Here is a 14,938-nt window from a genome sequence, read left to right as displayed (position 1 = left end):
TAAAAACAATGTAAGTGGTGCAAAGTACGGGGGAACACTGTGATAAATTATTATTATTATTATTATTATTATTATTTGTTACATTAAATTTGCCTTTGTGCTCTTGGTGAATTCCCTCACACTGTCTGGCTCTTGACTATTTCCTTGGTAAAATATTACAAAATATTTTGACGTATAATAATATGTTATTATATAAATTAAGAATTATAAATGTTCAGTGAAACTATACTACACAAAGAATTGATAATTTTACTTAAGTCTTATTGTAATTCTTAAGTTTTACACATTAATTCTGTATTTAAAGCAGTATATTTACTATTACGTAAATTCTTCATAGTGTTGTGTGACTCGGCTCACCTCTGTACATGTAGGAGCTACTTCATATTAACAGCAGGTTGTTTTATAGGAAGTGCTAAAGCTGTGGTGACTATAGAGCCTGATAAACACTTGTACAAAGGAGAGAATGTTCACAGAACTAAAATTACAGTACAAATGTAGAATTCAAATTAAATTAAATCTTATTAGGATCAAATTTAAACAAAATAAATGTTAATACAGTGAGCCTTTGGATTTTATCACGTGTAATTAGAAAAGACGCGTGTAGGGTTTTGTGTCGTCTTATATCTTGTGTTCTTTAAATTTTTTAGTAGATTTATTAACTGAAATAAATGACCATAAAATTATAACATTGTCAGGACGTTCTACTGCGTCAGCTGATGTTGGTCATTCAGCCCCGCTTGTGTTTTTGCGTTATTATAAGAATGAAATGCAGTAGACTGTTATGATCTGTAACGGATTCGACCCATGTTGCACGGGCGGCACCATAAAGCACGGACACGAGGCGAGGTCTTACGGGAAAAGAGTAATTTATTTAGGTAAAATGGGGAAGGAAAGTGTTGAAGAAGGAAGAATGGAAAGAATGGGATAAAGGTTGTGCATGTGCAGCTCCGGGGGCTGTGCCACACTGGCATGCGGGCACACAGCTTACGATAAGTGTTGGTGCGCGGAGTGGCAGAACTGAGCACGCAGAGGCAGCGCTTCTCCCGCTGTCGATGGCCGGCGCGAGTCCTCCCTGACGTAAAAACTTAACACACGGTGCGGGAGTGAAGATGCCGCAGGAGCTCGCGCAGCTCTTTCTCACGCTGTCCTCAGCACGGAGATCAAAGGGCGGAATTCTAGTGTCCTTGTTTAAAGTCCCTGGGACGCGTCACATCGCCCCATTGACATGCTTCTTTCATATTCTCCATCACTTCACGTACTTCCCAGACCTCAGACAAACCTCCGCGCCTTGCTTTTATAATGCGGAGCAAGCCCGAGATCATATTAACGTTAATTATCGCCAGCCGGCACGAATAGGCGGCTGCGTCCCTTTGCTGCCTATTCAGGGAGCCTACGGAGTGAGCGAGTAGCTATAGTAGATTTGGGCGCACGCCTATCACAGACGCAAGCCGTGGCAGATCATCATAATTGTCTTTAACTTGTATTTCATAAGGTTTTCCGAGCAGTGGTACAGCGCAACGGGGGTCATTATTTACTATTAAACATTAAACGAATTTACAAAACTTTATGCGTGCGATTAAGCGCTGATTCTACGTAGGAAAGTAAAGAAGAGGATCCTGATGCTCAACATTCCGGAGACCAAACCCCATTTAAATTAAATTAACAAATATTGCAAGTAAATAACAATAGCCCACGTTTAAAAAAGCATTTTTATTTAGATTATAAAAAATAATCCTGCATCTATTTTAGGTGTTCCAGCTGCCAAAGAAGATTATAGTGTATAGACTGATTAAAAACAATGCAATTTACGCTATTATAAGGAAAATCTTAAGTTCTTCCATTCCAAGGATTAAAAATGTTAACTTTAGAATTTAAATTTACAAATTTAGATCACTGAAAGTCAGCCTCAGATTCAAGAGGTTTTTAAAGTGGGGAGAAGTGCATTTTAGTTCCTCTGAATGTATAGGTGAGAACAGCCGATTCACACCTGGGGAGGGTGAATAATTTGTATTTGAATGTTGTCTGGCATTGTAAAGCACTATAGTGACACTAAAAGAACAACCCAGGATTAATAGGAATTATTATACTGCATAAACATTATTTAGCACAAAAAAAATCCTCGCGCTCGGGAAAACTATGCGTGCGGTTGAGGGCTGATTAGACTATAGGAAATTAAAGCGGAGGGTTTTTATTTAGACTATAAAAAATAGCTTGCGTCTATTTTTAGGCGTGCCAGCTGCCACTTTTTAGTTAGAAGTTTTCAATACAAATTTTATAATGCCCACATGACATGACGGAATAAAGGCACGGGATATTATAATCCCGGGCTTGCACCCCGCGCTATAAAATACTTGGGGTTTGTTGAGTTACAGTGGATTTTACTACGCGGTGTGAGTGCAATGGCCATTCGTCCGCTCGCGCTGACTCTGCTCTTCGCGGATGGCCGGACCGGCCCCTCCCACCTCTCGCTCCTTTGAAGTCCCCGGGGCGCGTTCCATTTGCCCTGCTTGCATGCCGCACTTCCGCGTTGTTGCACGCGCGTTGCATACACAGAGCGTAGTAAAATCCACTTTAACCCAACAAACCCCGAGTATTTTATAGCGCGAGGTGCAAGCCAGGGCAACGATAGCTCACCAGTCATGTGTAATTCTGCGGTTCCGCTGCTTCGCATGTCTTTGTAAATGTTTGAAAGCAAATAAGGTGCGCTGTTCTGTATTGTTTTTGGTGAACTTAAGCGCGTCAGAAAATGAACTCAAACGTTTTTTTAAATGGTCAGAGTCAGTCTGCTTGCTGTTTTCCCGACGCTCCCTAAATCAAACTTCATGGAAAACTTCATGAGTGCTGATTTAGACTATGGAGTAAATTAAAGAGGAGAATCACGATGCCGAATCGAAGTACCTGAGCCCAAACCTCATTTACATTAAATTAAATTAACAAATATTATAAGTAAAAAAAACAATAGCCCACGTTTAGAAACAGTTTATAAATTTCTTTCGACATGAGTTGGCCCGGTGTTATGCGCAGAGCGCCGGGAGATTTCCTGAAGTTTCGAAATCGCTGGGCATTTTTTCTAAATAGACGCTATCTTTAATAACTGATGTAGGTTTTGAGCTGCATACACACGCATTCCTGCCTAAACAACTCTTAAAACTACTCCTGTGACACAATAACAGTAATATTTCGAACATTCTGCAGGCTGATATTTGGAGAAACGAAAGAATAATGAATAAACCAGTCATTGGGTCAAAATAACCCAACCAGGTGTTCATTTGTAAACTTCATCTCATATGAGCCAACATGAGCAACCCAACAATGTGTTTAAAGTACCTAAAATAATCCAGAACTTAAATAACAATAAACAGATACAGAGATACGCTGTATAACAGTCACTATTGTATTTACTGCAACGAGCGAAAATGTCACTTTGTGCCACCTGGCGGCCATTTTACGAATGACTTCAAAATGCAACTGATTTATTTTGGCCGCTGACGTTTTTACACGGCGGTGAGCGCGACGGTAATAACCATTCCAATTGATCAACTACTGTACAGCTGGTATAAGGATAACAACACTTTCCACAGTGAGGGAAAAAAGAAAGTCTCTACCAACAGGACAGTAAAGTGGGTCACAGTTAGGTTTATGAATGACTCTGACAGTGGTAACTACATCTGCAGAGGACAGAGACGTGACTCTCAGAGATCAGTGATGCTGTTACACTGACTGTATCAGGTGAGTCTGTAATTATAATTTTATAGTATTACACAAGCTCATATCTAGTATTTATTTCAACTACAACCAAACTGTAGTAGACATATTTATGATTGCTTTTGTGTTCAGCCCTGAACTATTTTCATAAGGCCTACTACTGGTTTGGATACCGCTGTTTAATGTAAAATCTACAATAAATAAAATACAAATAAATTAAAATTGTAACCTTAATATTTAATAAATTTTATTCTAATTTTCTTTATTTATAATTTTTTGCAAGTTCTTAAAGCTTATTTTGTCTGTGATGTCTATTGATGATTGGTGGTGGAAGGATGTGGGAACGGCATCGTTGCTAAAGTTAAAACTTTAATAAGAGTAAAAACTAGCAAAAAAATAAAAACTGGAGGCTAGAATTAGATTAGGTTCAAAACACAATCCAATACAATAAACTGCAGTCACTAAAACAAGCAAAAAAAATCTGAAGTCATTTCAGTGCTCAGTTCAGATACGAGTTCAATCCAGGGCCCGTATTTACTGAGCGTCTCAAAGTAGGAAATGTTCAGACAAAGACACACGCGGAGGAGAGATGCTTTAGGATCCAGTTTAAGCGGGTTCACACCCCCATAATACACAGCCACTGCATGCGGTGCTGGTCCCAAACCCAGATATAATGGGTGGGTTTGCTTCAGGAAGGACATCCGGTGTAAATGAAAAACAAGCTGCATTCATTAGATTCACAAGATTATGATTTTATAGTTTTATACTTGCAAACTCATATTTAGGATTTCATTTCGATTCCAAGTAAATTATATATTAGACATATTTATGATTGTTTACATGGCTAGACCTCAGGTATGTTAGTAAGGTCTACTCTTAGCCCTCTTTGAAAGTTTGGACACAGCTGTATTATGTAGATTATACTGCAAATCAACAGCAGCTAAGCTTATCCTTAGTATAATTATACCCTTTGGTAATGTATAAGGAACTAACACACCTCAGTCTCATAACCATAATCATATGTAAAGTCATATTTAATGCTAAATTTAAATCTTTTATAAAATGAGCTCATAGAGATAATGTGAATTAAGCACACAAAAAACTAATTTTAATTGTAATTTTCCATTTGAGGATTTTTTCCTTCTTAACACCTACATTATTGTGTCTGTGGGGTCCACTAAGTCATACTAAAGTATAATAAAATAAGACTGTTTTGGTTATAATATTATGATTTCATTGCAGTGGTGTTGTGAACATCATCGTGTAATTAGTTCGATATTAATTTTACATATTTGTATTTTTTTCTGTATTTAGCATATTTAGTGTTTGATTCCTTTTTCTGTATTTAGTGTGACATCAGAAATCAATGGCAAAATTATTATTGTACATAAAATAAATGTACAGTTTAATGTATAGTTTTCTATTTGCTGTGTGACAGAGAAACCAAAGGCAGTACTGAGTGTATCTCCACAGAGCTGGCTGACTGAAGGAGACTCAGTGACTCTAAACTGTGAGGTTACAAACTCCTCTACAAACTGGACATTCAGCTGGCACATGCTTCTTCCCAATGATACCAATAAAAAGGATAAAGAACTATTTTCCAACAGCAGCAGAGGATCTCGAGGCTCCTACACTCTCAGTCCTGTTGTTCTTAATAACGCAGGAGTTTATAGGTGCATAGGAAAGAGAAAAGAACAATCCTCTCAAACTAAATACAGCAATCAACGGGCATTATTGATCACTGGTGAGGAAAAAATAATAACACTGGTGTTTCAGAGTGTCAAATATACACGTGTAAATTAACATAGCACTGGTTTGAAATATGGAGAATTGATATTTTTTTGTGTAAAATATTTATGTTTAGCCTGCTGAGTAAAGAATGTTTAAGACAGTTTAGAAAGACTAGCTCTATGCCATGAAATGCGATAACAACACATTAACTATAGTGTTGTGTGTTTAAGGTGAATCTCCTCCAGTCTCTCTGATCATCAATCCCAGCAGAACTCAACACTTTACTAAACACACTCTCTCACTGAGCTGTGAGGACCAGAGTAAATCTACTGGATGGACAGTGAGACGATACAAACAGAATAACACAGGATCAAATTGTTCACAGTGGGGATCAGTTACAGGATCTACATGTATAATCAGCTCCCTCAACAGATCCCACACTGGAGTTTACTGGTGTGAGTCTGAATCTGGAGACAACAGTAATCCTGTCAACATCACAGTGCATAGTGAGTCTTCATGTAGTGTGTTTATTGTGAAATGTTTATTTGCAGAATATTTAGACCTCCAAAGGGTTTTTAGCTGGAAGAACAGATCACATCACTGTTTTTTCTTTATAACTTGAAGACAGCAACAGAACAGCACAGTCAGGTTTCTCTCTTTAACTGAATCAGCTGCAGTAGAGCGGCTATAAGGCTCTAGTTTTACAATCCTTTTCTAAAAAGTTTTCTTCCAGTTCAACACCAGAATACACAAACACACTAATGAGTTTCACTGTGAAATTAAACAGTAGTGTAAATTATCTGTTCTAGATGGTAGTGTGATTCTGGAGAGTCCTGTCCATCCTGTGACTGAGGGACATCCTCTGACTCTACGCTGTTTAGGTCGCAACACAAATTTCTCGAACCTCCGAGCTGATTTCTATAAAGATGGATCAGTTCTCCAGACACAGACTACAGGAGAGATGATCATCCATAAGGTCTCAAAGTCAAATGAAGGTTTCTACCACTGTAAACACTCAGAGAGAGGAGAGTCACTGAAAAGCTGGGTCTCAGTCAGAAGTGAGAAATTTGTTTTTTTTCTCACTTGATTTTTCTAACACAATTCAGACATACTATGTTAAATTCCTAAATTCTTTCTCATTATTTCCTCAGTAGCCAGACATGGTGGGACAAAAGAAGTGGCTGTGGGACTGAGTTTGGCCATTTCCTTTATTGCTTTTATAATATTATTGCTGTGGTGCTACAAAATAAAGAAAGGTCAGATAACCTTCAAAAATGTATATAGAGTATATGACTTAATTTACTTATAGAGAATAGTGGATGAAATAATTGTATGTAAATATTAAATTCATCAAAAAGTTTTTGGTAGAATATGTTACAAGTTTAAAATAATATGGTCTGTTTTCTGATTATAGAACCGATTGGAGTAGTCCCTATCTAACTATATTTTATCTATATTTAGTATTTACATGTACTCTTCATGTGCTTTTTAACAAAACTCGGCCATACAGTATGCAATTATATAATCAGGAGTTTTTTTCCCCTGTAAATATTTATATTATATTAATATTTATATGTAGATCTGTTTCTCTCTGTAGAAAAGCAGCAGAAACCCAATCACACATCAGATCAGAAACAGAGCCGGTCAGGAGCTGAAGACTCTCAGTCAGGACACACACCACTTCATGCTGGTCAGACTCTGTTTTAATCACTGTTTATTTTAACATGTATTAATAAAAGATTTAAAAAAGATTTATTATTATTATTTTTTTGGGGAATCTCTGTTTTGCTTTCTTTAGTAGGCGCAAATATTTGTGACACAGTTGATCAGACAGCTATCTGTGGAACAGATAATAATTAACAAAATATTTGTTATATAGTAACAAATATTTTATCTGGCATTAAATAAATGGAATATAGATAAACTCAATTATGTACAAAAGGGTCTTACAGTGATTAACACACTGCACTGTGTTCAGGTGAAGCTGCAGCTGAGAGCAGTGAAGTCACTTATGCAAAGGGCACAAAGAAAAAGAGAAAGAATGGTATTTTTTATAAACATGACAACAAGTTAAACATTCTCCAATATTTTTAGTTATCTTTTAAACTGATCATCCCTGTAGTTACTCTGTACACCACAAACTGAAAGATAAAGGAATTACTCGTACTATATGAATGAGAATTGAGATTTCATGACTAATATGATGTAATGACTAATAGATTTTACGACTGTCTATTCAGTGTTATGGTTTTGTTCCCACTTACTGCAGATGCTGAACCCAGTGGTAGTGATGTGACTTATGCTGAACTTGAAATAAAACCAAAGAAAAAATCTGTAGGAGAAATAGGTGCAGAAAATCGTGATTATATCTTGTTTACACCAATGTATATGTTTTCTAGAAATTCATTCAGGATTTATTTTTCTAACTAGAAAACTTAAGTGTGGATTCTAATCCTGTATACTCAGAGGTGAAATTGAACCCAGAGGTAAGAATGATGACAACCACATGTTATACAATTTAAAACATAATCCAAACATTGTGAAGTAATAAATGTGTGGTAGAATTTAAGCTCTATAGGTTAAATCTGGACTACAAAAAAAAAAAAAAACTTAAAGAGATTGAGTTCAATCTCTGTACAGAAAGCAGAAGTATGATGCTAACTAGAGAATGCTCTAAAATCTATGTTTACCTTAACACTAAACATAGATAGCTATAAACATGCAAAATACAGATTCCTCCTCACTCAAAAGAGAAATTAAAACTAATGAGCTCATTCAGCACTGCAACCAATCCCCTTAGAGGAAACAAAGGAGCAAAGCCACCAAATATGACAGGACTGGTGGCACATCTTGGTTGAAGGCCTTCAAGAATGTGTCAATAATACCAGTTTGAGGTTCAAGAAAAATCCGAGGGATCATGGCTAGCGATGGCGTATTGTGAGTGCCATGGTGTGTTTGCATGCTTTTAAGGTTTAATTCTAAGGAGTGTTCTTTGCTGCTTGGCATATTGCCGAGAATCAGCCGCTGATTGGCTACAAAAGCTGCCCTGCCATGCCGGCTGCTGAACTCCAAATTCTGGATTTACCGACCGCCACTGCTGAATATTGTCTTTTATCCCACAATTCTGGCCTGATGCTGCAGCCACCCATCTTTGCTTGGTCTCTTTGGCCTAGAAGGCAACTTGCTGCCAGCAAACTTGCAACTGGTGCCTCTATTTCATGCCCACCTCCACACATCTTACCATATTACTTAAGTCCACATTTCCCCTTTATATATTCCTCCGTTATTAGTAAATAAAAACATTTAATTTTTGGTCAAGACCTCGTCTAGTGTCTGAGTAAATTGGTGTGTGGGGTGTCTTACCCCCAATTTAAGTTACTGCATAAGTTAAAATTGTATCACATTCTCACATTGTTACGGAACTGGGGTGTGGACTTGACATTAGGCATAGTGAGGTAAATGTCTTTTAATGATAACAAAACAGAACATAAACAGACACAATCACAATGAAACTAAACATAACATGAGCTAACTAGACCTGGAGATAAACCTAACAACGAACTAAACACAAGAGCTAACATGGCTAAGAGATAAACATAAATAAATTAACATAACAAAAGCTAAACTAAAGCAACTTGGAGCTAACATAACTGGCTAGGAGCTAACAGAACATGGATACCACAGAACTGGAAACAAGGAACATTGCATGATGCAGAACCATACCAAGGATAACTCAACAAATGCATGACAAGAAGAAACTAAAGACAAGACTATTTATAACCAACATGTTTAGTCCCTTCTAATTATCTGCCTCGGTTCAGGTGAGCGCTCCAATCACCTGACCGAGGTGCACATTGGGAAATTGAGTTCAAAAGAATACAAAGGAAACACATAATGGCGTCTCTGCTGGCGTTCCGTGACACATATAGTTCAATTAAATTAATTTTTATTTGTATAACGCAAAGCAGCTTTATACAATCAAAAGAATAATTTAAGTTTATATAGTTTCACTAAGTTGTAAAAGTAAATATCATATTTGATTCTGTTTACATTTTACTTAAATATGGGAATTTATTTAATGTGGTGGCACAGTGACATAGTTCAGCCTCACATATATTCAGTCCGTGCCTTGGGTCTGTGTGCATGGAATTAGCATGTTCTCCCCGTGCTTGGTGGGTTTCCTCCGGTTGGTTTCCCTATGCTTGGTGGGTTTCCCATGCAGATTAGTTTAATTGAAATTCCCCATGGGGGTGTGTGTGTGTGTGTGTGTGTGTGTGCACTGTGATGGCTTGGCACTCTGTCTAGGTTGTACCCTGCCTTGTGCCCTAAGTCTCCTGGGAGAGGCTCCAAGCCCCCCTGTATACAGAACAGGTGATATAAAAGAAAAAGAAAAAACCTGAAGTAATCTGATGCAGATATTAATGTGTAATTAGGCTTCTTCGCTCCATATAGGTGCCGGAGAACCACACTTTAATCAGAAGAGAGCCTGAACAGTCATTCCAATATAATGATTGAACAAGGGGGAGTGGTTTATTGTGGTGGCTGGGCCAAAGATGTTGCACACCTGCTTTAATGATCTGTATTTATGTGATCTATTTCTCTCTCTGTAGTTACCCTTGTGTCTGTGTATGATGAAGTGATGGTCAATTGTTTTATACAAAAACTTGGAGGAGAAGGAGACGTTTTGAAAAGAAATGTCTGGCTGGAAGCAAAGCTATTAATAACTAAATACCTTAATCAAATTACATTAATCAAATAATTGATTGATTAGATGACTGCTGTCATGGACTGTGATGATTTATTTTTTTATTTTTAAATGTTCTGAATGCCACCAAAAACATTAGATTTAACTATTGCAATCTGTCCTGGTGTGTCTATTGGTCTTTAGCACTATAAAAATCATACTTTGATTTGAAAGTAATAAAGCCCACTGTTTATTTTATTTTATCATCATATCGCTTACAATTTAAAGGCATATATAATCTATGTATGTATACTGCATATTAATGTATACTTAAAAGCCATATTTGTATGCATGGTGTTTTTAGCATTGTGAGGTCATGTTGTGTAACACACTTTGAAATGATAAATAAGGTCTATTTCATAGCATTTTTAACTGATATATGTATTCACATACATTTTATAAATAAATAATAAATATTTCATTCCTAATTAGTTACTTTTCAAATAAATATTTAAGTTTTTAAATGTTTTTCTTTTCACTGATGTCATTCTGTCACTTTAAAAAAAAGTGTTTCTATAAGAACAAAGTACCATTTTATAAAGGAAAATGCACAGCAACTCCACTGAAATGGAAAAAAAAATGGAAACCCCAAACAAGGGCACACAAGGAGACCATAAATTATAATATTGATATTAAGATATTATTTAAAACAGAACAGAAAACTTTTGATGTGTACTAGAGAGCTACACCATGGGATGCAATAATATTTATGAGGGCCCTTATGCAGGGCTTCTGAGAGGATCGTTGAAATAGGAGTATATACAGGAAGACCTTCCTGTTTGGAGATAGCATGGGATTATTAATAAGGAAACAAAAACAAAAAACTAACAGAGCTCCACCATCTCCTCGAGACAACACAAGGCTCTGGAAACTAAAAAAAACTTTGCCGCTGTCACTAGATGAGTCAACCCTTACTAAGGGTTTATGTGTTATTTTATGTGGTTTTTACTCTTTAACTGAGAGTGCCTGCTGCACCTGACTGCTGATGTGCCGCTCTCTCTCAGGTATTAGGTCTCTAAAATAGACACTCCGCCAGGTGCTGAGAAAGGGATCACGGCTTATTGCTCAATCATGGATAAAGGACAGTTATTAGATTTTAATTCTTTAAAAGAAAAAATTTGTTTGGAATTCAAAGACTTTTATAGATACCTCCAGCTCCGACAACATTTTTGTCTGAAAATAAAAAATAAAAAAAAATGGAGAGAAGAAGACCCTAATAAGAGTGCTCTAATTAAAATATTCTCCTTAGCTTACAAAGCTGAACCAATGTTTAAAACTATTACAAAACTTTATAGAGCCCTGATTGATTTACAAGGAGAACTTTGTACATTAAAGAAAGAATGATTTCCTTAGCCCAAAACAGAAAAATAATCTTCAATGTAATTCAAATTGTTGGAGATGGTGTGGCTCACAGGATGTGAACCATTTTACAGATTTTGGGGATGTCCTAAAATTAGATGTTTTTGGAAAGATATACATAAGGTATTGGAAAGCATTTTGAACATTACAATTGATTTCACTTTTAAGGTTCTTTATATGGGCACAGTGTCAATGGTTTACTGGGCAGGGAAAAGTAAATACATGTACAAAATAATTCTTGATTCAAGTAAAAAAAAAAAAAAAGCTATTACTAGATGCTGGTACAAACCTAATCCACCACAAATACAGGACTGGATCGATGTTGTAAAAAATGTGTTCATAATGGATAAAATTACTTCCTGTATGAATAACCAAATAGATTTGTTTGTCGGTCTCTGGTCTAGGTAGATTGAGTATATAACCCCAATTGAACCTTGCTATAAAATCTGTGTTTTATGAATAGGTTTCGTCTACACATCCCCTGTCTTCTGTAAATAGTTTCTTTTTTATATTTAATTATTATTTTTCCATCTCTATAATTGAGAGATAACCCAAAGAGATATATTGATCTGTGTTATGCCATGAAAAGTTGTTTGTTAATATACAAGCTATAAGTGTTGTAAATGTGACAAAAATCATAAACAGATGTATTGGATTTCATTTCTTTTCAATAAAAACTTTTTAAAAAATAATAAAAAAAAAACACGGCAAATTTTGGCTTCCTCGGTCAGGTGACATCATCTGATTCAATTAAATTTTATTTCTATAGCGCTTTTAGCGATTTTCATTGCCGCAAAGCAGCTTTACACAGTCAAAAGAATTATTTAAGTTAGTATGAAATGTGAATTTGCATGAATCAAAATGGTCAGTTTGTCCCTGGTGAGCAAGCCGAGGGCGACAGTGGCAAGTAAAAACTCCCTGAGATGGTAATAGGAAGAAACCTTGAGAGGAACCAGACTCAACAGGGAACCCATCCTCATCTGGGTGAAACAGAAAGCAGTAAATGATCTGCATTTATACAGTGTGTAGGGTGGGAGGCAGTTCAGCTATAATAGCTGATGTTAATTGATGTTAATATAGAGTCCAGGTAGTTATTGAAGACCCAGGTAGACTTGTAAGAAGTTCCAGTCCTGAACTATCGAACTGTCAAGTCCCCAGAGAAACAGTTGCCAACACCAGTCAAGGCCAGAACCATTTTCTAGGTAAAGAGAATCATCCCCAGACACCAGACGCATCCCAGAGAGACACACGGGGTATCCATGTGACGAGATCTTCAGCCAGAAGCGGGGCACCAGGATGGGTCAGACAGGTCCGGAGGGCAGAGGGAGTCTGGATCACTGGCAGCTCAGGAACGACATGTGTAGCTCGACAGAGAGAGAGAGAAAGAGTGAAAGGGGGAGACAGGAGGAGAGAGGAAAGAGAAAGAGGGGGGAAAGAGAAGAAGAGGAGAGATGGCAGTTAGGTATGGTCACAGTCACACAATGTATAATGTGAATGTATATTAACTGTAGAGTGCAAGCAGAGACTCCAGCCGGACTAACTATGACAGCATAACTAAAAGGGAGAGCCAGAAGGAAACACAGACATGAGGGCTTCCTGAGATGTAAAGCAAACAATCACCTCACCGTCAGCAAACCTGAGTGATCAATGAGAGTGAGGAAGACAGCATCTAAACATACCAGTTCACCATAATATTCTACGTCCATGAGTCCCCCAGATCTGCTCCTTTACCTACGGCTAATCTATTTATAAAAATGCTTGGCTAAATAAATAGGTTTTTAGCCTAGACTTAAACACTGAGACTGTGTCTGAGTCCCGAACACTATTTGGAAGACTATTCCATAATTTTGGGGCTTTGTAAGAAAAAGCTCTGCCCCCAGCTGTATTTTTCATAATACGCGGTACTGACAAGCAGCCTGCATCCTTTGATCGAAGTAGGCGTGGCGGTTCGTAAGACACTAGCAGTTCGCTCAGGTACTGCGGCGCGAGACCATTTAATGCTTTATATGTCAAGAGTAGTATTTTAAAATCAATGCGAAATTTCACAGGGAGCCAATGCAGTGAAGATAAGATAGGGGTGATGTGTTCATATCTTCTGGTTCTAGTGAGGACTCTCGCTGCTGCATTCTGGACTAGCTGAAGCTTATTTATGCATCTAGCTGAACAACCAGACAGTAAGGCATTACAATAGTCCAACCTAGAGGTGATAAAAGCATGAACTAGTTTTTCTGCATCGTTTAGCGACAATAAATTTCTTATCCTGGCAATATTTCTGAGGTGAAAGAATGCTATCCTGGTAATATTATCTACATGAGCTTCAAATGAAAGGCTGGAATCAATAATCACACCAAGGTCTTTTACTGTTGCACTTTATGGAACAGAAAGGCCATCTAAAGTTACGGTGTGATCTAAAATTTTACTCCTAGCTGTATGCGGTCCTATGACTAGAACTTCTGTCTTATCCGGATTTAGCAGAAGGAAGTTAATTAGCATCCAATTTCTTATGTCCTGCACACATTGCTCAATTTTAGTAAGCTGTTTTTTCTCATCAGGTTTTGCTGAGACATATAACTGTGTATCATCAGCATAACAATGAAAACTAATACCATGCTTACGGATTATGTTGCCCAGAGGAAGCATGTAAAGGGAAAAAAGCAGTGGACCTAAAACTGAACCATGCGGAATGCCAAACTCCACTAGAGAAGATGCAGAATAATCACCATTTAAGTCTACATACTGATAACGATGGGTCAGATAGGATCTGAGCCAGGAGAGGGCTGTACCCTTAATTCCTACTACAGAAGAATAGTAGAAGAAGAATAGAGTGATCAACGGTGTCAAAAGCTGCACTGAGGTCGAATAATACAAGCATAGTTACACAACCCTGATCAGAGGCCAATAGGATGTCATTTACTACTTTAACGAGTGCTGTCTCTGTACTGTGATGAGGCCTAAATCCTGACTGATACAGTTCATGTATGCCATTTCTATGTAGATATGAGCATAGCTGCTCCGCTACTATCTTTTCCAGAATCTTAGAGATAAAGGGGAGGTTTGATATTGGCCTGTAACTGGACAGCTGACAGGGGTCGAGGTCAGGTTTCTTAATTATTGGTTTGATAACTGCTAATTTAAAAGATTTTGGAACATAACCAATGCTGAGTGAAGAATTAATTATTCTCAACAGGGGTTCTGTTATTGCTGGTACTATCTGTTTAAGAAAATGTGTCGGTACAGGATCTAATATACAGGTTGATGAATTTGAAGAAGAGATGAGTGAAATTAGTTCATTCTCTTCAAGGGGAGTAAAGTATTCTAGGTTCTGATCTGACATGGCTAGATTAACATCTGCATCAATTACATTGTTCGGTTTCAAAACCTCAATTTTATGCCTAATAT

The 14,938-nt window shown here is 37.3% G+C and overlaps 1 protein-coding gene across 1 annotated transcript in view; it reads left to right on the top strand.

The window, feature by feature from the left end:
* LOC128512508 (sialoadhesin-like) overlaps window positions 1–14,938 on the top strand; it is a 103,961-nt gene that overhangs the window by 20,786 nt on the left and 68,237 nt on the right. Inside the window, exons 6-9 of the mRNA XM_053485862.1 lie at window positions 3,697–3,729; window positions 5,144–5,449; window positions 5,667–5,942; window positions 6,246–6,494. Coding sequence (XP_053341837.1) covers window positions 3,697–3,729; window positions 5,144–5,449; window positions 5,667–5,942; window positions 6,246–6,494 — 864 coding nt within the window. The remainder of the gene's footprint in view (window positions 1–3,696; window positions 3,730–5,143; window positions 5,450–5,666; window positions 5,943–6,245; window positions 6,495–14,938) is intronic.

The sequence above is a fragment of the Clarias gariepinus genome, chromosome 1 (genome assembly GCF_024256425.1).
Source record: "Clarias gariepinus isolate MV-2021 ecotype Netherlands chromosome 1, CGAR_prim_01v2, whole genome shotgun sequence".
NCBI lineage: Eukaryota > Metazoa > Chordata > Actinopteri > Siluriformes > Clariidae > Clarias > Clarias gariepinus.
This window is presented reverse-complemented; position numbering and strand designations above follow the sequence as displayed.